General features: G+C 37.5%; 1 protein-coding gene across 1 annotated transcript; it reads right to left on the reverse strand.

Annotated features, from left to right (window-relative positions):
- Positions 1-222: 222 nt before the first annotated feature.
- LOC145779974 (C-type lectin lectoxin-Enh6-like) lies at positions 223-9,792 on the reverse strand. The gene is made up of 4 exons (XM_082591667.1): positions 9,512-9,792; positions 8,548-8,592; positions 8,104-8,260; positions 223-775 (listed from the first exon to the last, which is right to left on the reverse strand). Exons 1-4 carry the CDS (start codon positions 9,780-9,782, stop codon positions 520-522), a joined length of 729 nt encoding a protein of 242 aa, XP_082447793.1. The 5' UTR covers positions 9,783-9,792; the 3' UTR covers positions 223-519.
- Between the last annotated feature and the right edge of the window lie 16,488 nt (positions 9,793-26,280).

Consider the following 26,280-nt stretch of genomic DNA (forward strand, 5'->3'; position numbering starts at 1 on the left):
CCCGCTAAGGTTACTCTGTTTTATTTTTTTATGGTTCAACAAAGCAAACTCTCTATCAAAGCTTTATTAGCCCTAATTTTAGGATAAAACTGTATATTATAGAGTTCTAGACCAACTAAAACAGTTGTACAGCAAAGCTCGGGCAAAAAATTTGAAATTTCCATCCAATAAGAAAGCGCATGATACTGTTTGAGCCATTCTATTATTGTGTTATAATCTTCAATCTGTTGTTTTATTGATAAGCGGACTGCTCCAAATGAACACAAAAACCTTTACATCAATTTACAATGATTGATTTATTATGTCCAGCTTGCAGAAAAAAAGATGTCAACAAAAGTTAGTTGCTCAACTACAGCTAATGCAACAGGTACTGATAGACAACTGCAGAATAAATTGTCGAATATACAGTAATTGGTACAAATTGGCTTCGTGTATACGTTTATACATTGATTAAAACAAAGCTTTTGTAGTCTTAAAATATAAATAATCCACTATTTTCGTTTGTTTGAACTCGCAACTTTAAACAATGAGAAGTTTTTCACATATTCCTTTCATCGCGCTAGAACAGCTTCCATCATTGAAACCATACGAGAGGTTCGGAGGGTATATCACGACACAGTTTTCACGTTTGCCCCCGTTTGGTTCTCCCATGTACCATGCAGTATTGTCTGGAGTTGAAAGAGCTCCACCCAACCATCTAAACGATCCTTCTTTTTGAAGATCACGCAATCCTATCCACAAGACACCAGAGCCTGATATCCCGTTGTATATGTACCTTAAAAAGCAGCATCAGCATCAAACAGACATTGATTAAGACACCATCAGGGGCAATATGTTGCAAAAGTAGACAAACAACATTGTGAAAGATCATTTTCAGAAAATGTAGACCAGCGAAACAAAGCAACACACTTCAATGAATACAAATTTAAACTGGCCCTTTGTTTTTAGTTACAGTAGGCTACATACAGTATTCTTATTCGTTATACAACACAATATTTTTTTTATAAACAGCTGTTTTCACTAACATGCATTTTGACCTTGCAATTGACAGTCGTTTAAGAATAGTTGCAAACTTTACAAACCCTTTAGGCCGTTTAGTGAGTAAATAATTTTTCGCGACTCGCCTTACTGAGCGTATTTAATTTGGTCACTTTGTTTGCCAGTTTGTTTTGTTTGTTTGTCGTATCCAGGCTTACACCTGGTGGTTGAAGATTTAGATTAAGTGGACGGGAAGGCAAGGAAGCCAAATATCTTCGTGTTCACCATCAGGCATGCCTTGTCCTGCCGAAGACACAGCCGCATGCTCTTGAGCGGTGTCGAACCGGCGCCCTTTCGATTGCCGTTCCAGGGTTCTCACCACTCGGCTACGCAGCTGACGCCAGTATGTTGAGAAACCCCTATGCTGCAGCACAATATGCTTTAGATCAATTTCCTTCTGAGTCTTGTTGTTTTATCTTCTTGTCTTGACTATTGCGGAGACGTATCCGGCTGGATAATTGTTTTCTGGCGTAATCGCATTACTCTCGAGTGAATATACCTTTCACAATTGTCAAATTATTCCTACGTGATATACAACTACTAGTTGTTTATTATGAAGAAAAAAATACATCTGCAACCGTTTTACTATAAATACTTGACCACATTTAGGCTTATTCAGTTCTGACGATAGATCCTGAAGAGAGTCAGACGAAAACCTGCAGCTTTGAGCTATGACCAACATTCTACTTGCACCAATCGTCATTGTAATGAAAACAATGCATTCTACAGTAGGCCTATGTTTCTCCGCACGTCATAATAGCAAAGCGAAGAGTGGGTAGCGACATTAAAAGCGCCATGAATAGTCACGATTACTAAAGCGACTGTAGTTGTCTTACGCACAGCAAAAACGACTGGAAGAACAACAAATTGTTCCTACACGCTTAACAGGTTAAATAGAAGCAATAAAAATTGATGTATAAAATAACTGCAAGTGTCAAAGTTATAGGAAGCACAATGCAATATAACCAGTAATTCGTTCTTTCATGTCACAATCGCTGGCCCCTGTGAAGCCCGATATTTCAAATAGAATGAGTGCGACCGACACTTTCGGCCAAGAAAGTAGAGGCAAACCAAACTTATAGGCTACAATGTTGTAATTTGCAACTTGTTCAAAACTACCCATTTTTATTTTGAATGAGTTTGTTTCAGATATTTTGCTTCGGGTGTTTGCAAAGTTTATGCTTTGAGGATTGTCCAGAAAATCAATAGCTGGGTAAATTAACAAAAACTAGAATAATTACTAATTTCCATCTAACAATATAAGCCATACCCTATGTGAACCTTGTAATGTCAAAATTAAACTTAATAAATCAAGTGAAGACCTGACTTGTAGAACTACTTAAGCCACATTTTTTGGAAATTTAATCACCACCAAAGATATGTTGTATGATGATCAATGTAGCCTATGTCACAGCAAAAAATTGATTTAAAAAACGGCGTAACTTCGCTGTAACACAAGCTGGTATTAGCATAGAAATAAAATATTAGCAACATTGAAAAAACTTCAATTGCTTTATCTCAAATGTCGTATTAGGACTTAAGTAGTTGTTCAACTCAGGTCTTTAAAAGTAAGATTAGTGGGAAGACAATCAGAAAATAAAGCCCAAATAAAAATATTAGTAAAGCAGAAGTTAATTGGAAGCAACATTTAGAAAAAAGGTGTTCGGTTTCATAGCCTTCTGTGCTTATGTAGGTGGTTATCTCAAACCAGTTGCCAAGGAGAAATATAAAGATTACTTAGAGCAGTGGTCTGGAACCTTTTTAGGTAAGTGAGTCATTAAAGCTACATTTTTGAAAATACATTTCCGTGAGAGCAATAGGTAACTATAGGTTACAATGCTTTATCACTCAATAAAACTAACTTGTGGTGGCACTGGTGAGTTGTGCAAGTGGGAACGTGTCTTCGCAAGACAAGAAAAACAGCAAGGGGTTTGGGGGGTCTCCCCCACAAAAAAATGAAAAGTTACACTTAATTTGGTGCGTTCTAAGTGTATTTAAATTGTAATGAATGTAAAGTTAATATAAAACTTTCTCGATTTCCACTTTAGAAGATTAGATTTTTTGCAAGCCAGATGCCGTCGTCAAAAGAGCGATATATGGCTCGCGAGTCATAGGTTCCCGACCCCTGACTTAGAGCCAAGGTACATTTGAAACGAGTAAGAAAATCTAACAATCTAAGGGTCGAATGCACCAACAGTGATTAAACTGTATTTAACTTAATCTTAAATTAAACTACAATTAAGTGAGACTTTGGTATGCACCAACACCAAGGGCTATTTAAACCATGATTAAACTGTGATTAACTAGCAAGTTAAGTAACAGAGTTAATACAGCTCCAGAGTAGGTTTAAAGCTTGATTAACTTTCCAGCAAAGGTTTGTAGTACTGGTATTGTATTAGTTCTTGGTAATTGCAACATCAGGCTGCACCTTTTGAACTATGGAAGGTGTGATGTGTGATAGGATTAGAATGACCAAAATGTAATTGTAAAGGTTCTTCACTTTTCATGGACAGCAACTGATTTATAATTGTATATAAAATAGTTGAGGTTATGGGTTGATTACCAAAATTTGGCTATTGTAGCCAGGGGTGCCGGGACAATTTTCGACTGGGGGGGTGCAGGATTATGAAAAAAGGCATTTTTGTTGCTGAAAGGCCAATTCTTTTGAAAGTTTTAAGATAAGATATAGCAATAATGCTCATCTATCAGCTCACTGTTGAGTAATGAACAAGTGTCCGGTATACAAAGAAAGGCATCATGTTTTGTTATAATGATGGTTACGTACCTACTGTGTTGCAGAATTTTGTGCCGTAAATATTATTTTGAGGCAAAAATGAAAGATTATAATTAGGCTAAAAGTGAATAGCAGAAATTGTTATATTGTAATATGTGCAGTAGCTTACCGGCGCCCCTGATTGTAGCATATGCGCTGTTACTGATGGCTTGGTGTGGCTTTATACCTGCAATGCACTGTCCCAGGCCTATAACAAATTGTTTAACAAGCTGTTTTTGAGTAAGGACTTTCTGCTGATCCTTCTTTTAGGGTGAAACAGGCTGTAGAGGTTTTAGAGAGTATGATACCGTATTACCGTAATAACTATATTTGATATATTACATACATGTGACTGTGCATATTTTAGCATTCAATGATATGTTATATAGAACTATTTCTATGGTAGGAGTTGTTGTACAACATAGATACTATTTTTACACCCCTTTCTAGGGATGTCTCAGAATACATTGTCCCAGGCCTATTCAAAATTGTTTGACAAGCTGTTTGAACATACATACAATTTTGGCATTTCATGACATATAGAACTATTTTTATGGTAGGAGTTGTTGTACAACATACATACTTGATACTCATACTACATTGTCCATTCCTAACCCTTTTGCTTGTCATCTATGTTTACCTAATCACAGTGACCATGCACACCTATCACTTTGTATTTTCATTACATGTATGGAATTCATGTGTACCAGTGTGTACAATTAGATACAAAATAGTAATAACAACATGGTTGATGCAGTGAATGTAGTGGATTGTGCTGAACTTGATGCTAAAGACCTCACAAAGGGAAGTTTGGAAGCAAAGGTATCGCTGCTTGCGAATTCCTCTCTGAACTAAACTGGACAACACCCTTCCCATTATAGTCGCAACTGCTTGTTTGCATAATTTTGCTGTTCACCGTGGTGAATTTGTGGATTTTGAAGAATCTTCATCTCATGCCAACTCCAGCATAAGGAGCCAACAGCAACCCATGTCCACAGTTGGTGGAAATGCAATGAGAAGGCAAATTATCACTCAATACTTCTAAAGTAATCCGGTCTTGGAACTCATACACCAATCTTGTCACCAGGAGGACATGGGTTCTCAATATTTTTAAACTGAAGTAATATTTTTAACGTAATCAATTGATTTTCACCCAGTGCTGTAAATGAGCCGGTTACTGTTTTCTTTCATTGTACACCTGATGAGGGATCTGTGAGTAAATACTCAGCCAGAAAATCATTTTTTTTACATTGATTCAACGTGTACAGACGTTGAATCAATGTAAATAGTGGTTGATTTGCTGGCAGGGTAGTATTCTGAGGTACTAGTTTTTTCTGTCTGTTTTAATAAAGTTATGAAACCATGGCTACAGCTACCTGGTGTGTTTATTTCTGAATTGTTCTGTATGAATAACAATTACGAACAACAAAAAGTTACAACCATTCAATTGTACATATACAAAATGTTATCACTAGGGCGATTTTTTTGTAACCAAAATGACTTCAATTTTGCAAAAAAGTCACCAAAAAGTAACTTTATTCAACGAAAACAAGCGAAAGAAATGGCAGCAATTCCACATAAAAAAGCATCTAAATTAGTTTCAATTTGTACTCAAATCAGAATTATACATTCAAATTACACAATGTAATGTTTTACATACTCTTGGAAGAAGTTTCTGTCAATCGAACACTTTATACAACTTAGCTGTTGCAGGGAAAACAGTAGGAAAAAACAAACACTTTAGCTGTTGCAGGGAAAACAATTGGTTAAATATAGTTAACACTATTTGTTTGATCGCAAAAATTTATTAACGAGTTTTCGGTAATACACGTGATGCGAACAAGCATGGGCTCGTGCATGCCTAAAATCCATACCATAGTAGAAGATATATTAAAAGTCTGGGCATTACATAAAATGTAAATTCATCTCTCCAGTAGCAATAAAAGATATACAAATAGGGAAATTAGGCAAAAAAGTATGCAAAATAAAGTGACCTAACAAATGAAAAGTAATCTAAAAACACAAAAAGTGACTTTTGGTAACTTTATAACATCTTAAACATTGACCCCACACAACCATGAAATTTTGGTTATATTTTACATTTCTTTTGTTAATTGGTACAACTATAAAAAAGTAACTTTGGATACAAAAAATCGCCCTAGTTATCACATAAATACTTAAACAGAGTAGCAAAGCTCAAATTTGTTATTTTTTACATTGCTCGATTTGTGCCTGTATCAGTTGTTCAGCTAATTCAAATTTTCTTTTTCGGTGTCATTACTCTTTTGGGGTGGACCACCGCCAGTGGTGAAGCTTTCTTGGCGGGCCAAAGAGACCCTTTTTTTCGCTTGGGCCTTCATGTTTGTCCACAACCTTTGAAGCGTACCCTCTTCTCTAACTGCGAAGGTTGAGGCACCATTAAAATCTTTTGTGAGTTCCCGCCAGGCATCATTTTTGTTGTGTGTGGTAACACCATCAGTCTTCTTGTATTCAATAATATTGCGATATGTTGCAATGCAAGTGAGAAACAGATCTTCTTCGTGTGGAAAAAAACTTTGCTATCGTTGTTTTGACATTTTATAAATGAATTAAATTTAACAGTCAAGAAAAAATTGTGAAATATTTGTTCTACACTGAAATACAAAACAGTAATATAATATAGTCAAATCATTTCAGAAAAATTTACCTTAGCCCAATGTTTATGAAAATAAATTTCTAGTTGGCAGTTGTTTCTTGATAAAAAGCATTCCATTACCTCCACCTTAACATCTAGCCACCTGAGTGGTGAGAGCATCTGCTCGATAACTGTATGGTTCTTTTGCTGTTTCCAGTCGTCTGCTGTGTTGCATGTGTAATCGCAGTGTACTGTATGTTGTCGCAATGAGCGTAAAATAAAACATGTTGTTTTTAACAAAGCCTCAGCACTACTGTAAACTGGTCTGGACAGTTTAGCACCCCGTAGTCTTGTAGGGCATTGCCAGGAGTTTAAACAGCAAGGAGTTGATCCATGCAGGTGGACCCCCTCCAGTGTGTTGACTTAGGCAACCCCAGTAACAGGTGGAGGGCTGGAGGCCTCCCTCAGAGAATTTTAATTTTGAAAAAATTACATTAAAGTTAGTTCATTCTGAGTATTTCGAGCGCAAAATGGTCAAAAACAAGATAAACCTCTTTCAAAATGCGACGGTTTCTATCAGGGCCATTGAGAGAACATTTCGGGCCCGGTACCAAGCAAAAATCTGGGCCACCAAAGCTTTGAAAAGCAAAGCAACTTGCAAAGCGACCTTGCACAACTGTCGTTGACACTTGAAATGCCCTTTCACAACTTCTTAAAAAGCATGAGAAATGGTTTCTTGACATTAGACTGTCATAACACCTCTCCTACCCCCGGTTATAAAACACTGTTCTAAGTGGAATTGTCTCAAAGATTCACTTTCAAATTTCTGATGAACAACCTTGTAGCCTTACTGCATCTGCTAAACAGGCTGCTTCTGCAATGTAGTGAAAGTTACGGCACACCAAGTTCAGTAGTTAAAACCAGGCTGCTTAGTACCTGGCTCACATATTACAGCAGATATCATTTCGAGCAAATTTGTGAATACCGGTCCAGCTTACATTTCTACCAAATAATTAATCAGCAAATGTAACGCTTTTTGCCATTGCCATGAACAAACAATGTATGTAGGTACCTTTTTCTACCACTGAACTGTACTGAATCTCATAACAAATCAAAGAAATACTCATTGCTAGAGTTATGACTCAGCAAAAACCATCAACAGTCTGATTAAATCATTGATCAACTAATCATGCACAAAATTTTGTTGGTGCATACCAACAACGAATTAACTTTAATCACTATTTAGTTAATCAATGATTAACTTTAATCATTGTTTAAGTTAATCACTGTTGGTGCATTCGACCCTAAAGGTCTAAATGGTAAAATACTTGGAAAAAGGCCAAGAAGAACCTAACGATTCACACTTTGCAAAATTTCTCACCATGCGTCAAACAAACTAATAAATTTTGGCAAGACAAAAGATATTGATCAATTTGGAACATGGTTGTAGACTGACGGTTCAATCGGATCTTTGTTGAAAGCACAATGGGAGAGGGAGAAAGAGAGTAGGTATAAAAATGGTAAGTGAGAAAAGAAAGGAAAAAATAAAAAAAATGTATTAGAAAAAAGTAAGAAAAATGAAAAAAAAAATGAGAACACATCGAAAGAAAAACTAGGTGAATCTGGCAAGTGGCAATGCACCAGAACAAGAATTAAATATGAAACAACAAGCACTTACTTTTTGACATCACTTTGCATTCCATGAACAGCAAGATCTCCACCAAGTGCTTGGCAAGCTGTTCGGCTTGCTTGCCATGTGGCTGCAGCTTCTGTTAGTTTGTACTGGTATCCATTCATACCGTTAAACCATCCTGATTCTGGCGTAGTTGTCAAGGCTGTTGTGAAATAAACCAAGTTGCAAGTTATTTATTTGTTGCTTTGCTACTGAGCTGAAACAAAAGCTTAATCAGCCAATTTTGCATTTTTCTATAGTCTTCTTTTTCAGTTGTACAGCAACAAAGCTTTAATTTAAGTAACATGTAGTACCATGATTATAATGCATATAGAGATTTCTAAATACTTTGTAATAAAATGCTACAATCCAAATTAGATTTTAAAAGAAAACTTTTTTAAAAACGATTATTAAACGTTAAATTTTGCAGTGAAATCTTAACTTTCTCACCGCGCGTCAGAAGACCCAGCTGCTGCTCCAAAGTAGCTATTCGTTCTGCGGCAATTCAACATAAGTTTGTTAACGAATTTGTTGATCGAAACATACAAGTCACAACTGAAAATCCACCAGCTCAGTGGCCAAGTGTTTCGCCTTCGGCTCTGGTGCTGGTAGATCTGAGATCGATTCCAGGTCGGGTCAAACCAAAGACTTTAAAAACGATACAGATTGTGTTTTTTCTTGCATAATGCAGTGAGATTAAGTCGGGCAATAATGTGATGACATTGTAAACCTGATTTAAAACTAAAAATGAGCCCTGCGGTTGCCGCTAAAAGAGTTTAGCTGTTTTTAAGCGTCAATTAATGAAACCACAACATTATTTTTAACTGAATATTTCATTTCTGGATAACACAGACCGGCAGGATACTTTGGTAATAGTAATTTAGTTTATTTAAAAAAAAATTTCTTGGCAATGCCGCAGCATGAGAACTTTTATTGATAAAATGTCGGCAATGGCGAACAAGTTGCTGGAACCAAACAATATTCAGCTACCAACACTTGGCTTCGATCATTCTGTGTGTGCTGGTAATGCAGATTAATCAGGTAAACAGGTCTTGCACAACTGGGTAACTCTGTTTATTACCTATAAATTTCACAGAAAGTCGCGGAAAATCGAACACGCCTCTCAGAACAACATAGTTAACTTGAGTGGCAGAACGTTCAGGTTGTTACCGTTGGCAGTGAAGGAAGTTAGTGATTGAAAATACATTTATTTTTATCTTAGCAGCATATTATTGAAAGCTGAAACAGATCATGAAACCACAAACTCTGCAGATTGCATAACAACTTATTTGTACAAAAATACCCTAGTTATGACGTGTTTAACTTAATGACATGGCTGATGATGACATCATAGAAGTCTTGAAACATATTATGATATTTAACTTTTTGCTATTTTGTTTTTATCTTTGTATACCTCTTAAGCGATTTGCTCCCTGCAAACTTGTCGATGCTCCCTTTTGACCTTTTTCACCCTTCAATCCCCGATCCCCTTTTCGCCCCCGTACTCCCATTGCACCTTTCTGCCCAAAAGCCCCTCGTTTTCCCGGCCGTCCAATTAGGGAGGAGGCTGGAGTAGATGGAAGAGCGGATGGAAGTTGAAAAGTGTCGCTTGTTCTTGAGCACGTCATCAGATTCTGAGCCACACATGACGTCACAAGCATCATTAAAACAATGACGTAAATCATATTTCATCCTGTTGCTAAAAAACACAAATAAAATTAAAGAATTATTAAAATTTTTTTTTGCTTGCAATGTTCAAGTTTACGATGCTATTTGCTATAAAGGATACTCAATTCAATTCATTGCAGGTGTGTGTGCCAAATCCTTCAACTTAATCTCTTACTTCAGTTACAATCACGTTTTAACGTTCGCGTTTTGTTGCTTCTACCTTTTTCTCAACCTTTGCTATGTTGACGTGTAGGCTATAGTTTTTGTTGTGATGGTCGGAAAAAAAACAACTAAACTGAACTGATTTTGGTTCCTTTACTGAAGATCTAACCCAGGGGTTCTTAAACTTTTTTAACGCGGACCCCTTAAAAACAATTTTGGTTTGCGTGGACCCCTTTTGTGGCCTAATCCGAGAAACTTTTTTGATAAGCATGAATTGGACATAGCGCAATAAACTTAATATGAATTGGTAACAAAATTTATGTTTTATTAAATTTAAAAAATAGCGAATGCAGATTGTTTTTCAATATCTTCGATTTAATTTCATTAATGTGAAGAATGCTGCTGTTTGTTTTCAACAAAAACATGAAACTGTGGCTTCGTCTTTGATAGGGCAACACGCATGTCATGCATCCAACCAGTTTCGACTCTTTGTTTTGATAGTTACCAATGATGAAAATCCTGACTCACATAAATAGGCTATGTAATCACAAAAGGGATTAAAGCAGCCATATAGGCTATGCTTGAACTTCATATCAACGAACTTCACAAATCGCCAATATTTTTCGAATTGAAGGACATTTTTAATGATTTCATTGCCCTTAGTTCAATAAACTCATCTTTTGCAAGGTCCTCATCACTGATATATTCCAGTTCAACGAGGAAAGGGTAACGTATCCATGCTGTATTTATCCTCTGGGCTAAGCAGTAACCTCTGAAAGAGTTTTGCAATGCTTCCAAATGTCTGCACATGTCTGTGTGTCTCCAATCTCCTTTTCCACAGAGATAACGGCAGGGCCTTGAGTAACGACAGGGTCTTGAGTAGATTACCTTCATATCAGTAAAAACATCCGCCAAGTAAGCTAACACTTGAATAAACTCTTCTCTTCACCAGTGGCGGCTCGTCCATAGAAACTGCAAAACTGCAGCACCCCCTGCACATTTCAGTATTTTATTTTTTTTATTAATTTCACGTTTTTTCTCGTGTTCTCTATAGATCCTACCGACTAGAAGTTTCATAATTTCTGGGTTTTAAAAAATATGATGATTTTTTAAGTTTTGTATTTGGCAGCTCTGAACTGCAAGCCCTGCAGTTGCGATCTTATAAAAGAAGAACAAAGAGAAATTGTGACGTCATATTTTGGCTCAGGTTGCTTCAAATCCCACAATTTCGAACTGCAAATTTTGCAGTTGCTGGTCACGTGGTCAGGCTAGCTACTGTTGCAAATACTGTTGTTTTCAAGCACGATATTAGGTGGCTGCGACTGATGCTGTTACATGGTTAGACTAATGTGCTTTGCTTTCTCCACAAAAAAATAAAGCTTAGACTAGGTTTTCATTAGTGTTGTTAAATTAAATTTAAGAAAAGCTCTACCAATAAATTTTTGTGGTTACCAAACCTGGTTGATTTTTTATAAATTAAATGTCACCTAGGTTCATTGTTAACTTACGATAATAAGTTAAGGCCAAAGGTCACATGCTAAAACAGCCTATTTAAACTTGATGAACATCAGGAAATTAATTGCTCAAATAGCCTCAGAATTCATGAAATACCACTAAAATAAGGTAAAATCTATGGGGGTCATGTCCCTAGACCCCTTGGCATCGCGCCTTTGGCGCTCGCTCTTTCACGTATAGGCTACCTCCGGTTGCAGCACCCCCTGCTATAAATACCACGAGCCGCCACTGCTCTTCACTGTTAAACTGCTTTCAGAGTTCAATATTTTTGTCTCTTAGAAAAAAAGAAAAAGCGCTTCAAAACTTGTCCCCTTGACAGCCAACGAACTTCTGTATGATAGAGGAGAACATCATATTCCGCTCCCATTTCTTGACATAACTCTTCACACTACCAGACAAAATTTATATCAAATTTGTTGGGAGAGTTTTCGATGCTAATGCATGGCGATGTAAAAAGCAACGAGTAACGATAACCTGAGGAAAATCATCAGCGTTGTTTGAATTTAATTTCTTCTTTAGTAAAAGTTATCCCATTTTTAGAATTGTACACTAAGATTTCCATTGGGCCCCCATTTTTAGAATTGTACACTAAGATTTCCATTGGGCCCCCTTCATGGACCCCCTAAAACTAGTCCGCGGACCCCTTGGGGGTCCACAGACCCCAGTTTAAGAACCTCTGATCTAACCCTTTAATTAGATTAAAAATCCTGGGTTACCTTGGTTTACTACTTCTACAGCAGTGGTTCTTAACCTTTCTCCCTGATGGCTTGGTACTACCATTGAAATCACCAACCACATCTCGCACCCCCTTTTAAAACAGCTGAAATAGAATTCAAAATATTGGGTAAAAGCCCACTGAACTTTTTGACGTCAGTTTATAACACTTTGATGATTCAGAATCCACGCTTTCCTGGAAACACACCCCTTATTGGTGCGTTCACCCCTGGTTAAGAGCCCTTACTCTAGTCTACTGTTTCTTGTCATTTTTTTCAACACCACCAGAAACGCTACCAAGTACAGTTTGAGGAACAAACCGCTTTATCTCAATAACAAACAAAATGCTTACAATTGAAAGAAATGTGGGAGATGAAGCCATTCCACAACGCTTGTAACATATTGGACAAACCTAATTGCGTCGGCCACTCTACCTAGGCCTATAATGTAATGTAGATCCATTTACTTTTATAACTGTTGTTTTGTGGAGATCAATATAAGGTTTTTCAATTAATTATTTTCAAACGATGAAATAGACCAGCGGTTCTCAAACTGGGGTCCGCGGTCCTTTTGGGGTCCGCGAGACAATTTTCTGGGACCGCGAAGCACCTTCCAAAAAAATTAACACAATCCCGAAGAAAAAAAATTTGTGGAAAGTGAAAATTTTCAGGCAACTTATTTTCCAAAATAAAGTTGAAAGATATATTGTAGTAAGGTGGCTTGGCATCCCTGCCTGATCTTTCGTTTCATTATGATAGCCTTTGTTTTGTTTCTATCGCCTTTGTGACATCAAGGAGTGCATAGTGGTGACGTATTCCTACAACACTCCTTACACTCGTGTTTACCAGATCAAGAGCAGAATTACGAAATATACTTGACTAAAAAGGAGTTAGGCGAAGTTGATTAAGGCTGGTTATTTTTACTGATTTAGGTTTTGAATTAAATGCCTTTCCAAACTTTTAGCTTTTTTAGCCTTAGTCAAATTAGCCAAAAATTAATAACTTTTTAACTTTACAAATTGAATTTTTAACTTAAATTTGAGTACAAAACGTGAAAATGGCTCAGCCTCCAAAAAAATTAAGAGTCAATGATTCCTATGTTCAATTTGGTTTCACTGTGATACATTCTGGAGGGGAAGAAAAGCCGCAGTGCGTGGTATGCTGTTAAGTTTTAGCAAGTTCTGCTGTAAAACCTAGCAAGCTGAAAAGACATTTGGTAACTTATTATCCATATTATCAAAACAAAGATGCAGATTTTTTTAAACGGCGAGCTAATAGTTTAGTTAATTCAAAATTTGATAGCACGAGTGATCAATGGAAGGAAAATACTGCAGGGTTAAGGACCTCCTACGAAATTGCAAGAAAAATAGCTATCGCTAAGCCTCACACCAGCGGAGAACAACTGATCTTGCCTTGTTGCCAAGTCATTGTATCAAACGTTTTGAGAGAATCTGAAGCTCAAAAGCTGAAGCAAGTGTCTCTGCAAACGACACTGTGAGTCTGTGAGTAGGAGAATATCTGAGCTATCGGAAAACATTTTGTCACAGGTGGTGTCAGAGATACAGAAGTCAATGTCACATTGATACCTATCTCAAAACATGTTAAATGTAATGCATAATGTCTACATTCTAGATCATATTGAACCAAACGGAACCTAACATAGAACTGATAACACCCAAGCAGGTGCACTCATTTTATTGACGTGTGCATTTTTAATTGCATGTAACAAATAAATTATTATTTACCGCTTTTGCGCTAATTTGCCTTAAGTTTTTGGTGGACCGTGAGTCGTTGAATAAATCGCAAGGGGACCGCTCAACAAATTTTTTGAAAAAGTTTGAGAACCACTGAAATAGACGATGATGCCTCCAGGGAATAGGGTGGGATGGAATGAAATGGAATGAAAAGCAGATTCTGGGATGAAAAATGTCAAGGATGCAAATGGCTGGATGATTTGGATGATGGGATGGAAAAAGTCATCCATCTTTCTTTCCATCCCAATTCCATCATGAACTTTCTTATACTACATCAAGACATAAAAAATTCATAAAAATAGATAAGTAAAAACTTCCGATTGATTTCGTTTCTTAATTGAGAGCCATGGATCAACGTTCGATGGGGCACCGGTTCGAAACCGCTCGAGAGCATGTGTCCTTGGCAAAACACTTAAAGGCAAACCGTCGACTGCGTAGTGGTGCCTCTTCGATTGTAGCCTTGATTACTCTCATAAGTATGAACAAACGCTGCTTTAGAGAAAAATGTCTAGGCTATGGCCCTTCTTCACATGCTGGTACAGTAGCCTACATTGTACAGAAGTAGTAGGCTACCGGTATATCAAACACACAACGTTTATCCATAAGGAAGCTACGTCGTGGCGGCATTAAAAAAACATGTGGTTATCTAAGCCAAGGTGCCCCTACAAATTTGAATAAAGCTTAAGCGATAGGAAAGAGTGTAGGCTGAACTAGCCCTGCTGCAAACTACAAACACACGCTTAACAGAATTTACCGTGAAAACATAACACATAAAAACAGTCACTTCAGCGCATTCCATCTCGCTGGGCTCTCTGCACAGCAAGGGTTGAAGTTGCCCCGAAACAAGACCACTCTCAAGACCACAGATATAGGTCTTCTAGATCTAACTTTAAACACCAGACGGAACCTATGTAATTCTTAGAAAAATATTGCTGTTAAATTCTTAGCAGTCTGTGGATTTACTTGTGACATAGCCTATAAGGCCTAAATGTCAAAATCACAAAATTTGGAGATAGAAAAGAAATCGAAGATGGAAAAAACTTGGAAGGGAAGATTTTTATGATTGATTCAAATGAAAATAGAGGAAAATCTTAAGATAGAAGATGAAAAGTTATACAAGAATCCTTTATTTAGGATATAACCAAACGATTGAACAAAACAAGTGAAGTAATATCATCCAGATTAGGAAACTTGTATGATTTGTTGATAACATTGGCTACAGTATGCTTAAATTACCAAAAGGATTTTACTGAAATATATTTCTCGAGAATGGCGGCAAACATATCCCTCAAAAGCAATTTTTTGTGTCGAAGCGAAAGTTTCTATAAAGAGTTCAATTTGAAACAAAATGGACACAATTTGTTTTCTATAAAAACAAAATAAAATACCTCGAAATTTCGATTGCAACCTAGTTGCTTATCATTACTGTTACCTCTTCAACAATCAGACGAAAAATCCTTTCTGCATGATCAACAAAAATTTTGAGCCATACTCTGTTTATGAAAATGTTAATTTCAACCTATCTGCAACTGCATCATACATTTATAACAAGTCAATCATCCAGGTTTGGGAACTTGAGGATTATAATTCATTAATAAAGATTTTTCCGTCGGAAAGATGGCTTTTTCAATTCTTGAAAAATCGCAGACAGATAAAATTATAAAAATAATTAATTTGTAAAATCAACCTCAGACCTCAGAGCACAGTGAAAATCATTTAAAATACAAACTTCTAACTTTTCAATAGTTGCAAAGCTAAATGAGATTCATTTCATTACGGAAGATATCTTAGAAGTTTAGAACTGAGCTTACTTAAAAACATCAAGGCCTCGTCAAATAGACTAATATGGAAAAACCTGTAATAAAAATAAAAAATAAACTAAATCATTTTTAACTCTGAAATGATTAGTTATTTAGTTCTAGTTATTAGTTAATTTACGTAATTAGTTATTATTAGCTCTCTGTTTTTGAGAAGTCCACTTCTCTCTCCATCGCATTTCTATCTTCTGCTTTGCCTTGTAGGCTAAGTTATTTTACCACCACTCATCGATTTCATGAAAAAGCATTAAACACTTTCCTCCTTTTTCTTCCTCTTTCCCTTCTACTTGAAATGATTATCTGATAGCAATGCAATAGATAGATTCACATATAGGCTAGCATCAAGCAACAGTGGGCACAAAAGCAAAATGCTTGAGTAAAAAAGTATTGCCTAGCCAATACATCCTCTACACCAGGGATATCCAACCTGCGGCCTGCCTGAGGTGTTGTGCGGCCCGCCAGTCATTTTCACTCCAAGGAGTTGTTTTTAGCAAATTATTAAAAATCGAAAAATACTAACATTTAAAAAGATTTTACTTGTTCTCATAAATGTTCTGAGATTTATGCCGCACCTCAACAGCAGCTTTCGTACACGATACACCGCCAGTGCAATTTGCAAGTGTGGCATGGTTACGCCAGTGTTAAGCGAGAGTCGCTAATGAGTGGGTGTGTGCAGCTCTGTGGCTTCTAAGTCTGTGTTATTCGTTCCTATTTTCACAGATGAAATGAATAATTTTTAATTGTTTTTTTTTTATGTACGAATTTTTTTGAAATCTAATAGGTTCTGCGGCCTATTAAATTATTTCAAGTAGCAATGTTCGCAGTCACCCGTTGCAGTATCCACACATTCCACGTGATCGTTCGTATTATTTAGCTTTGCTTAATGAATGTGTGTATTTCTACTCGCAACAAAATAAACGCCAATCAATCAATCAATCAATCAATGCAGCCCACTAAAATAAAAGATTGAACATCCCTGCTCTACACCCTCTGACCATCAGCATTTTTGATAGCACGCCAAGGTTGATCGACGAAGCAACGGCTTATTTTTATTTTTGTTTTTATACTCATATAAATTTTAAAAGATTTGCTTGCTCTTTTTTTCATTTTTCAAAATTTTTAAATTATTGAAATGTTGTGACAGTTCATATTTTAGAATGTTCCTGCTGTTTCGGTCTCAAGCACGTTATAACTTTCGCGTTTTGTCGCTTCTACCTTTTTCTAATCCTTTGCTATGTTTGGCATATATTGTTTATACTGTAGTTGTGATGGTCAGAAATAAAAACAAACTGAACTGAAACTGAACTCGTACTTGTGCAGTCGCAGAGAAAAATGCAAAAAACGAACTGTTGTACAAGAATAGGCCACGAATCAAGTTGTGACGAACTTTAGTAGTTTGTGATGTGCGTTTGTGGCGTCACGATGCAATCAATTATCAAAAACTTGGCAGCAACTCTGCTTCATTAAAGAAAGGTTAAAGGGCTGGAAAAAACGTAGCCTACTTGTAACTCCAATTAATTGTCACATGTTTTGACAGTTCGTGACGAGAAATGCAACCAAACTAACCACCGACAGTTGCGAGCAGTCAATAAGTTTCAAATGCATTCTTTCTTTTAATGATTCTACCAACGATTCAGCAATTCGAGATTTCCAACCAGGCTATTAGCCTACATTCGGACTAATTTTGTTTAACTACAAATTTTGGACTAGTTTTGAAGAAACAAGAATCGGTAGACCACCACTTTCGGTCAGGCCCGTAACTAGGGGGGGCGCAGGGGGGGCGAAGCCCCTCCTGAAAAAATGTTGGCACCTCCTGGAAAAAATTATGTTAATTAGCTCTGTTCGCTGACTTTTCAGTTTTATACTCAATTTTCTTGTGTTATTTAATTGTAAACATTGTGTGTTTAAGGGTGTGGTAGAATGTTGTCTCTAAAACAAAGTTTGCCTAATTTTAAACGAAACTGCATTAAAAGAGCGAGTTTCGCCAATACCAAACATTCAAATATCTCAGCCAGGAATTAGCAACAAGAAAACATAGAGACTTAGCTTTATTACCGAAAAATGCCCTAGAAAACATGATCTTATCCTTTTGCTATGCCACCGGACAGCACCATTTTACAGGAATATTTATACCCACATGTTTGTTGAAAATGCTTTCAGATTGCACCAAATTCAAAGTAATTTTTCAAAATTTTCTGGGGGGGACCCCCCAGACCCCCCGCTGCTGGGTGTCGTCTTTGGCGAAGACGCCGTCGGTCTTTGCCCCCACCCCCTTTCAAAATTCCTGGCTACGCCACTGACTGGTTCTATGATAAACTAGTCTAATGTAAACGTTGTATTAGGCCTACGATTAATGTTCTTGCGTAAATATACCCACATTGTGTACAAACGTCGTTTTCGTACATGATACGGAAAGTAAAAGTTGGGCCCCCTCTAGAATACTTTTTGCCCCCCCTGCTGCTCCAAGCTAGTTACGGGCCTGCTTTCGGTAGAACACCCTTTCTTGGCAAGTAGTTATATTATTTGTATATACCGTACTTTTTCTCTTTCTACAGGCACGACAGAATCTTATTGCATCCAATTCTTATGTTTAGTGCTTTTATTTTGCAGTTAATGTTTGGATTGATTTGTCAACAGACAAGCAGTTTCATCACTTTTTTGTCCAAGGTTCGAAGGGCTCTGACTTTTTTTTATATCAGTTCAGTTATTTGCTTTCATCAGCAAAAAACTTTACGATAATCATAAACACTGTGGAAATATAACTTTGGTCGAGAGGTGACTTTCTTTAACCATAGACAGATAAAACCAAGCAACCACACGGCATTTAACATCATACATTAGAGTGAACATAAAACTATATGCTACGAACGTTTTCTGCGATTATATTTCATAATTTTTTCTTCATAAATATATTTTTCGTAAATGCAATTTTTTCTTCATAATTTTTATTTCATAAATTTATAGCCATAATTTTTCGGCCATAATAATACATACGAACGTTTTCGGAATAATGTAGACCCACAGCCACCATTGCGTTAAGTTGAAATCGACTCCCTTAAAGCTGCGTCCTGGATCAGCCCCTGACTTCACAACAAGCGGAGTTCAAGGATCCAGCTTTAGCTCCACACCAAGCGGAGTTAAAAACTCTGGCTCTAGCTCCGGCTCTACAACAAGCCGAGTTAATGGCTCCAGCCCCGGTTCCATTAAAAACGCTAAGCTTCGCGGCTCCGCGCTCCGACTTTGCAGCCGTGCTCGTAAGCCAATCCCAACAGTAGGCTATTTAGATTAGAAAAAATTGCTTAGCCTACTAGGTAATTAAATGCACCTGTAAAATTTCTTGTAGAAAATTAAAATGGACGTGTGATCCCAACGCGCTCTTTCAAATTGTGTTTCATGACGTTTCATGAGGAACAAAACAACGTTTCTTTTTGCAAAGTTAAGCTTTAGGGTAGTCAAGCCTACGTTTGAAAACGGTTTTATTCGTGTGCCGTTTAATGTTAACGTGTCATGCAAAAGATAGTTTTGAAATCCAGACCAAAAAAGCTTACATACGTCACTTGCTGATGGTGCAACTGAACTTGTGCTTTCGGTTTCTATGAGGAAATATCCTACATTAAGCAGACTGCGCAAAGTTATGAACAAAAATAACTTCAAACGTTACACAAGGCCTTGAAGCACTCACTATGACGTGCACAGTGAAATAAAGCTAGCCGCGTACGGAAATTGATCATAACTACTGTAAAAATTTACAAAGTGTAGACAAATATTTCAGCAAAGAACAGCAAATATTTCAGCAAAGAATAGAATTTTCGGCATAGATGTTTCATTAAATATTTCAAATGAGACTCTACTCTATTTTGATCTAAATTGTCACTGGCTGCCGTACAGAATTGTCACGTGCTAGTCTGACACAACGAAAGCCGTAGTATGGTAGGCTACATAACCACGCCAAGTAACTTACTAACTGGATACTTACAACTCAGTAAATCTATTGTGCTCTTCAGTAGCGTTGACAGGGGGTCCAGCGGGTACTTTTAGACCCGGGTCCAAGCTGATTTTAGGGGCCGGAACCTTTCCAAGGGGTCCTGACGAAACCACAAAGTATTGTTTGACGAAACCACGAAGGAGAAACTTGACGAAACCACAAAGTATTGTTTGGATACCGTGCGTGTTTCGTAGACGTGTCTTGATTTGGGGTGTATGGCTCATTGTTACCGGGCCCAAATTATCCTCTCAACACCCTTGGTGCTCTTCATTGTTAGCAAATCGTTTTATATTTTGGTGTTCTTTGCTACTAACAGCGACTGCATGGCTTTTGCTTGTTAATGATCGGTGTAGTTTGCAAATAAAATTGAAATAAAAGGGGACATGAATGGATTGATTCGAGAATTTGTTATCCTCGGACTGGGAAAGCTTCTTTGAGAGCTTGATCCCGACAGTTTCGCAAACTTGCAGAGGATTTGAACCACTGACGCAATGCCGGTCACCTAGTTTGGCAAAATGAAGTTTTCGATTCTTGAAAATGTGTTTGCTTGTGAAATATTCACTCGGTGCGGCTGAACAGAGAGCAGTCTTTGATATGGTTTGGTTGGTTTGGCTTTGAATCCTTATCCTCTGGTTGACAAAGCTTTGAAAGGTCATTCCTGATAATTTTGCATACTTTTAGAGGCCTTGAACCACTAACGCAGTGCCGGTTACCGAGATTGACAGAGTGAAGCTTTCAATTGTTGAAGTGCTGTTGACTGAGAATTATTCCATCCGCTAGGTGTCGCTGTATGGAGAGAAGTCCTTAGAATGCGTTGCTCAAGCGCACACCCCGAGAGCCGAACCAGAGCTGCTTCATCTTGAAGATGGTTTTAACTTTCCTGATGTTGCAACCTATGCTGAAAATATAATTCCTACAAAGTGGAACTCCCTTCAATCTCTGACCTAGACCTGATGGGCTGAAACCATAAAAGCAATGTGAAGAAGTGTATAGTCTGCAGAAGACTGCAAAATCAAAATATCGAATTATCGATTTGTTTTGTGTTCATAGTGACAAGCTTGCAGTTCAAGATTGGACTGAAGACAAGCTGCCATCGTGAACACAAAATTACCACAACAAGCAATGAGGATATTCTATAACCGATGCTTGATCACTTGTTGATATTAGTTGGTCTGACTTTCCACTTGCAACACTGTGATCTTGCAACATAAGCACAAAATGACTAAAAATTATGACAAATCTACAGCAGATGTATTAGGTTCTGTTGAGGAAAGTCAGTAACGTCACCAAATCAATTCTTTTGCGTATTCAACATTGCTAAACCATAAAATGAAGAAAAGAAAAACATTTCAATGTTGCACCACGATGCGAACACAGATCAATACCTACATTTGCCTAAGTGGTGCAGTACGGTAGAACAGCTTGCTGAAACTCCCTGCTTTAGCAAAGCCAACTATCTAAGAAATGGCTTCTTTTCACATTGTTTCAACGTTAGCAGACAATGAATCAATGTAAAAACTACCGATTTGCTCGCTCAGTAAAGGGTCAAGGTCTAATAAATTTAATGATATGCGGTAAATGTTTTGTCGAGAAAGCCGACTGCCGTTTATCATAATATGAAGTTATTTCATTGCACGAGAACTTGTAAGAATATAAAGTCAAATGCGAATCTTGCAGCTGAACTGGTAGTTCTCTACTATAGAAATGGTTTTACCTGTTTCAGCCTTGTTAAGTCAGTCGTTATGTCGTGCTAACTAAAGAAACGTTGGAAACAAAGCTGGGGTATCACTGTCAACATTTTGTGACAGCTAGTTTGAAGTCTTCAGAAGAAAGTTAGAGATTGTTTTCTTTTAACTTTGCTGCTCAGCTGATTGTGTTTGATTTCTGGCCATTGCTGCTAAAACAACACTATGTCATATACCCAGTGCTGTATTCGAAAGTATACGGCGGTATACGCAGTATACTCTCTATATGCAGGTATACTCTCTATATGTATACTCTCTATATACTCTCTATATGCGGTATATGCAGTATACTCATATACCCTCTGGTTTTCCAAAGAGAGTGTCTATGCTATCCTTACTAATTCTTGACAACTAGTAATTAACTACTTAACTCTTTGAGGACCATTGATAATGTGAGCTGTGTGATGTTTATTAATTGCAATGGACCACCTGTGCCTCAATTATCACTAAAAAATATGTAAGATCCTGGCTGCTAAACCACCGATCAGCATAGCCGAGTGGTGAGAGCCCTGGAACGGCACTCGAGAGGGCGCCGGTTCGATACCGCTTACGAGCATGCGGCTGTGTCTTTGGCAGGACACTTTAAAGCATGCTTGAAGGTGGACACGAAGATTGGCTTCCTTGCCTTCCCGTCCACTTAATCTAAATCTTCAACCACCAGGTCTAAGCCTGGATACAACAACAAGCTAAGGATGCTAGATCTCAAATTTGTAAAGAGGTTAAAGATATAGATTCCTCTCGGCAGGCTGTTTGGAATGTATTTATAGAAAAATAAACAATTTTGTACCTCTCGTCCAATTTTGATGTTGATAATTCATGTTATGGTAGAAATAGAGTGAAGATTAGTATTTTGCAGGTTGTGTATTATTTATCATTTTGGAAAATCTGACAGTATACCCTGTGCTTTTTTTATGAATACAGCACTGAATACCCAGCAGAAGTGTAGAAAATATTTGGAAGCAACAGAACGCCAGTCGTCAACGTGTGAGATTACCAAGCAAAGATATGTTTATTTACTGTAAGTCAGGTGTTCAGTAACTTTTGAAATCAGAATTGAAGTAGAAATGAGCCCTATTAGTGAATCGACAGCCTTTTAACCTTTTAACTGATTTAGAGGCTAATAACAAAGTGTTGCATTGCACGGTTTGTTCGAGCAACATCAGATAATTCTTCTTCATCTGAGCTTCTTGCGGCTGAAGGCAGTAGCGTTGACGGGGAGTTTGAGGGGATACTTTTGCATCCCGGGTCTTGGATGATTTTAGGTGCCCATTACCTTTCCAAGGGGCCTGGGAACTTGAAGAACCGCCTCTCATTGTTTGGACACAATGTGTTTTTCTTAGAAGTGTCTTGATTTGGGGCCCGAGTATCTTATTGGTGCCGAACCCCTCACATTATTCTCTACAGCTCTGACCGAGGGTATATCCTTCTACTCTACCAGGTTGAAGGGGCTCTCGGACTGCACTGAAAGGCTACACTAATATCCAGAGCCCTATTAACCATGAGGCACACGAGGCACAGGTCTCAGGCCCCCTGGTTTTGGGGGCCCCAATTTTTTTACATTAGTACCGTAGCCGTAGGTAGTGAAAGTTGTTGTGCCAGTGTGTGCACAGTTGATATTTTACAATAGGCTAACAATTTCAAATTGTGTAACGATTTCATGCTAGCCTACACCGAGATGCCCACCCAGGCATAACATTATATTATTATTGATGCTTGCATGGTCTTGGGCACATTTGCTACTTAGAAAGTTGCTTGCTCTGCATCGAAAGCGATTGCCAATAGGGGCCCGTAAACTTAGCTGTGCCTCGGGCCCCCGTGAGCCTTAATCAAGCCCTGCTAATATCATAACACAAAAAAGAAGTACATTGAAGGAAATAATGCTAAATCAATGGTTTAACACTGAGATCTGCCATTCATGGAGGTTTAAAATCAATTTCCGAAATGCTTGTAGAACATCGGGTATTTTTAAGGTGGTATGCTACGTTATGCTACGTATTTAATAAGCCTATTATCCATGGCCCACCCGAGTTTACGAACACTTGGTCAGCGGGGGCCGCATCTCTTTTTTGTCTCATAATTTATAGCCTGTCGGTAGCAAAAAGAGCTTAAGCAAAGGAAGTACATGGTGAAACTTGACAACTTGGTTTTAAATGATGCATGAACCTACTTTAATATTCTTTGTACTTTGATCGAGAACTTACGGTGAATGACGTCATTCATAACAAAACGGACTTTGTGACATGGTTTATGGTAGGTTAAGGAAAAACTTGAATATTTTGAGCTGCAATTTTGGCTTTGTAGCAATGTAAGCAATCTAATTAATTAACGGCGTTGGTTTTGCCTACCGACTTTTGGACTGAAAATTGACATTTGGCGCAATGTTAAACAAGAAAGAAATTCAAAGACTGTTACACAAGATAAATATATAATGCCGTGTTTAAATCAAATATAGTTATTAGTCTCTCAACCCTTGACAGCCTGTTTAGCACTTTTTACAGTATTTATTGTTTAATACCGTGTTTAGATATATTCCTTTTCTAGAAAAAGCGATTTATTCCTATTTTCTTGTCTTGTCGTTAAATATTAAGGCATCCGTCAGTTGACCACTGCCTGTACTTGGACTTAAACTTAATCAGACATAAAATTAGCTGCAGTTAAGTGTCTTTAGTTTTTTCGTACCATGTTGAAGAAATTCTTCTTTTGAAAAAACAATCCAATGATAAACAACTATGAAAGATTTCTCCTTATACTGTAGCAAAACCTGCTGAGATGGATTTATTGTTCAAAGATTTACGATTTTCTGCGAATTCCTCACCGACTTAACAATTGTAATAAATTCTCAACCACATGCTGTGGAAAATCGTTTTCATACAAAGTTCTTGAATTTTGAAGTTCTTCAATCGTTTTGATACAAAGTTACTTTAAAAGCATTGACTTAACGTCCATCATCATGTACAGTTTAAAATTCAGAAAGTTTACTTTTGGTTAACATGTTTTTAAAGCGCAAAGGTGCTCTCTGTTCAGTTATAAGGAATTTCTACAATGTAAGCTTTCAATATTTATTATAACAAGTCATCCGTTTTTAGAAGGATAGAGATTGTACATAACTAAAGGTTCTTCATAAACAAGCATGTGGTTCTCGTGTAAAATTGGGCAGTGAAGCAACTGACAGCAACACAAACAGTTAGTTCAGTCTGAGGTCACAATTTGTTTAATGCTCAACGCATTGATGAAGAGCTAAAAGCGTGAAAATGTTGATATCAAATTGTCAGGAAGTCAGTGACAAGTGGTGACCTTGTTCTCATGAAACACAACAAGGTATTCAATTGTGAGGTCACATTGGTGTATGTCAGAAATTTATCCCAACAGCTCAGCACAGCACTCTGAAAGAAAAATTCGTACATGTCATTCAACATCCACTAATCCGATTTGTATTTGCTATGTAACAAGCCACGTTTTTAACCAATGCTTAACGTCTGTAAACGTTGAATGCATATAAAAAACTGATCTTGCTTTAGGTCTGGGATGCTATTGTGACAAATGGTGCAACCAGGGATTACGTGACACGTTCTTTATTGTGGCATTATGATGCAACTACAACATTGGATTGGAGAAGAAATAATGCTTAACTTAAATTGAATTAGTAGAATTGTTGCACAACAATAAACCATGCGCTCAAATCACCATCTCATTCTGCCACTCATGTAATCTTAGTGAAAACAATTGTAAATTTTACACTGCTTGATTCTTAACCGTTAAAGTAGGCTGTAGTGTTAGTTGAGGTATGTGCAATGTACATAATATATACACAACACATGCTACTGCATTATATATGTGTATGCATGTTTGAGGTATGAACAGTGGCGTACGTAGGGGGCATTGGGCTATGACCAGGGCCTCCGAGAGAAATCATGACTGGTCGGGAAACAATACTAAAAGTGGCCCCCAAAAACACATTTTTTAGCAAAAATACAAGTAACGAATTTGTATCATGCCTTGCATCATGTGTCTTAAGCCGAACTTGGCTACTTTCCTCATCGTGAAATTGAATTCCTTTAAACTTTCGATTTTAAACAGCGTATATATATTTCTAAACAACGTATTTATGTGAAAAAACTTCTTTCAATATGAAAATCAACAAAAATCACTCGACTGCACTTGCAGCAAAATTGCCATTGTTGCTCAATATTTTCTTTTGAAAGAATTGCAGTGAAGTTATATGATGTTCACATGCACATCTCATACATGGTGCCTTTGGCCACGGCCATTGGGAGGAGAATTTAGGTCCCGTATCAAAACGATTCTCTGGCCCCAAATAAAGACACTTCCAAGAAAAATGCACCATATCCAAAGAATGCAGTAGTTTGTGCAAACTTTCTGATGTTTGGGCTGTGTGGGCGTATTTGCTGATGAATTCTTGTCTGTTTGTTGTGTGGAATCCTGGAAGAATCGCTTTTGGGTCGGTGATAACGTCTCCTCCTTTGATAAGTCTGCGTCACTGCGTCTGCGTTGGTTCCAGTCATGTTGTGAATCGAAATTGTTATAGGTGGTAATTTTAGTATAACCTAGAGTAGATAGAGGAAGAATTGTAAACACACAATGCGAACAATGAAAATAGCTCAATAAAGCATTCAATCCATTCCGAACCTTTTGCAATGCAGTTACGGATCACAGCATCAAATAATAAAGATTTTGCAAGGTCTAATTTGATGCACAACATGCATAAACTGCTCACTCGGTTTTGAGTCGTGGTGGAGCGTAAACAATTCTTACAAATTTCTGTGTGCTAAAACCACGTTTTCAACTTGCAACCGTTGGAGGTAG

Source organism: Aplidium turbinatum, chromosome 11 (genome assembly GCF_918807975.1).
Source record: "Aplidium turbinatum chromosome 11, kaAplTurb1.1, whole genome shotgun sequence".
Classification (NCBI taxonomy): Eukaryota; Metazoa; Chordata; class Ascidiacea; order Aplousobranchia; family Polyclinidae; genus Aplidium; species Aplidium turbinatum.

Coding starts and splice junctions, on each gene's coding strand:
- LOC145779974 (XM_082591667.1), bottom strand. CDS start 9,782: ATGATTTACGTCATTGTTTTAATGATGCTTGTGACGTCATGTGTGGCT. Junction 8,593..9,511: donor GGGAGCAAATCGCTTAAGAG/GTATACAAAGAT, acceptor GAATTGCCGCAG/AACGAATAGCTACTTTGGAG. Junction 776..8,103: donor ATGCAAAGTGATGTCAAAAA/GTAAGTGCTTGT, acceptor CTGCTTTTTAAG/GTACATATACAACGGGATAT.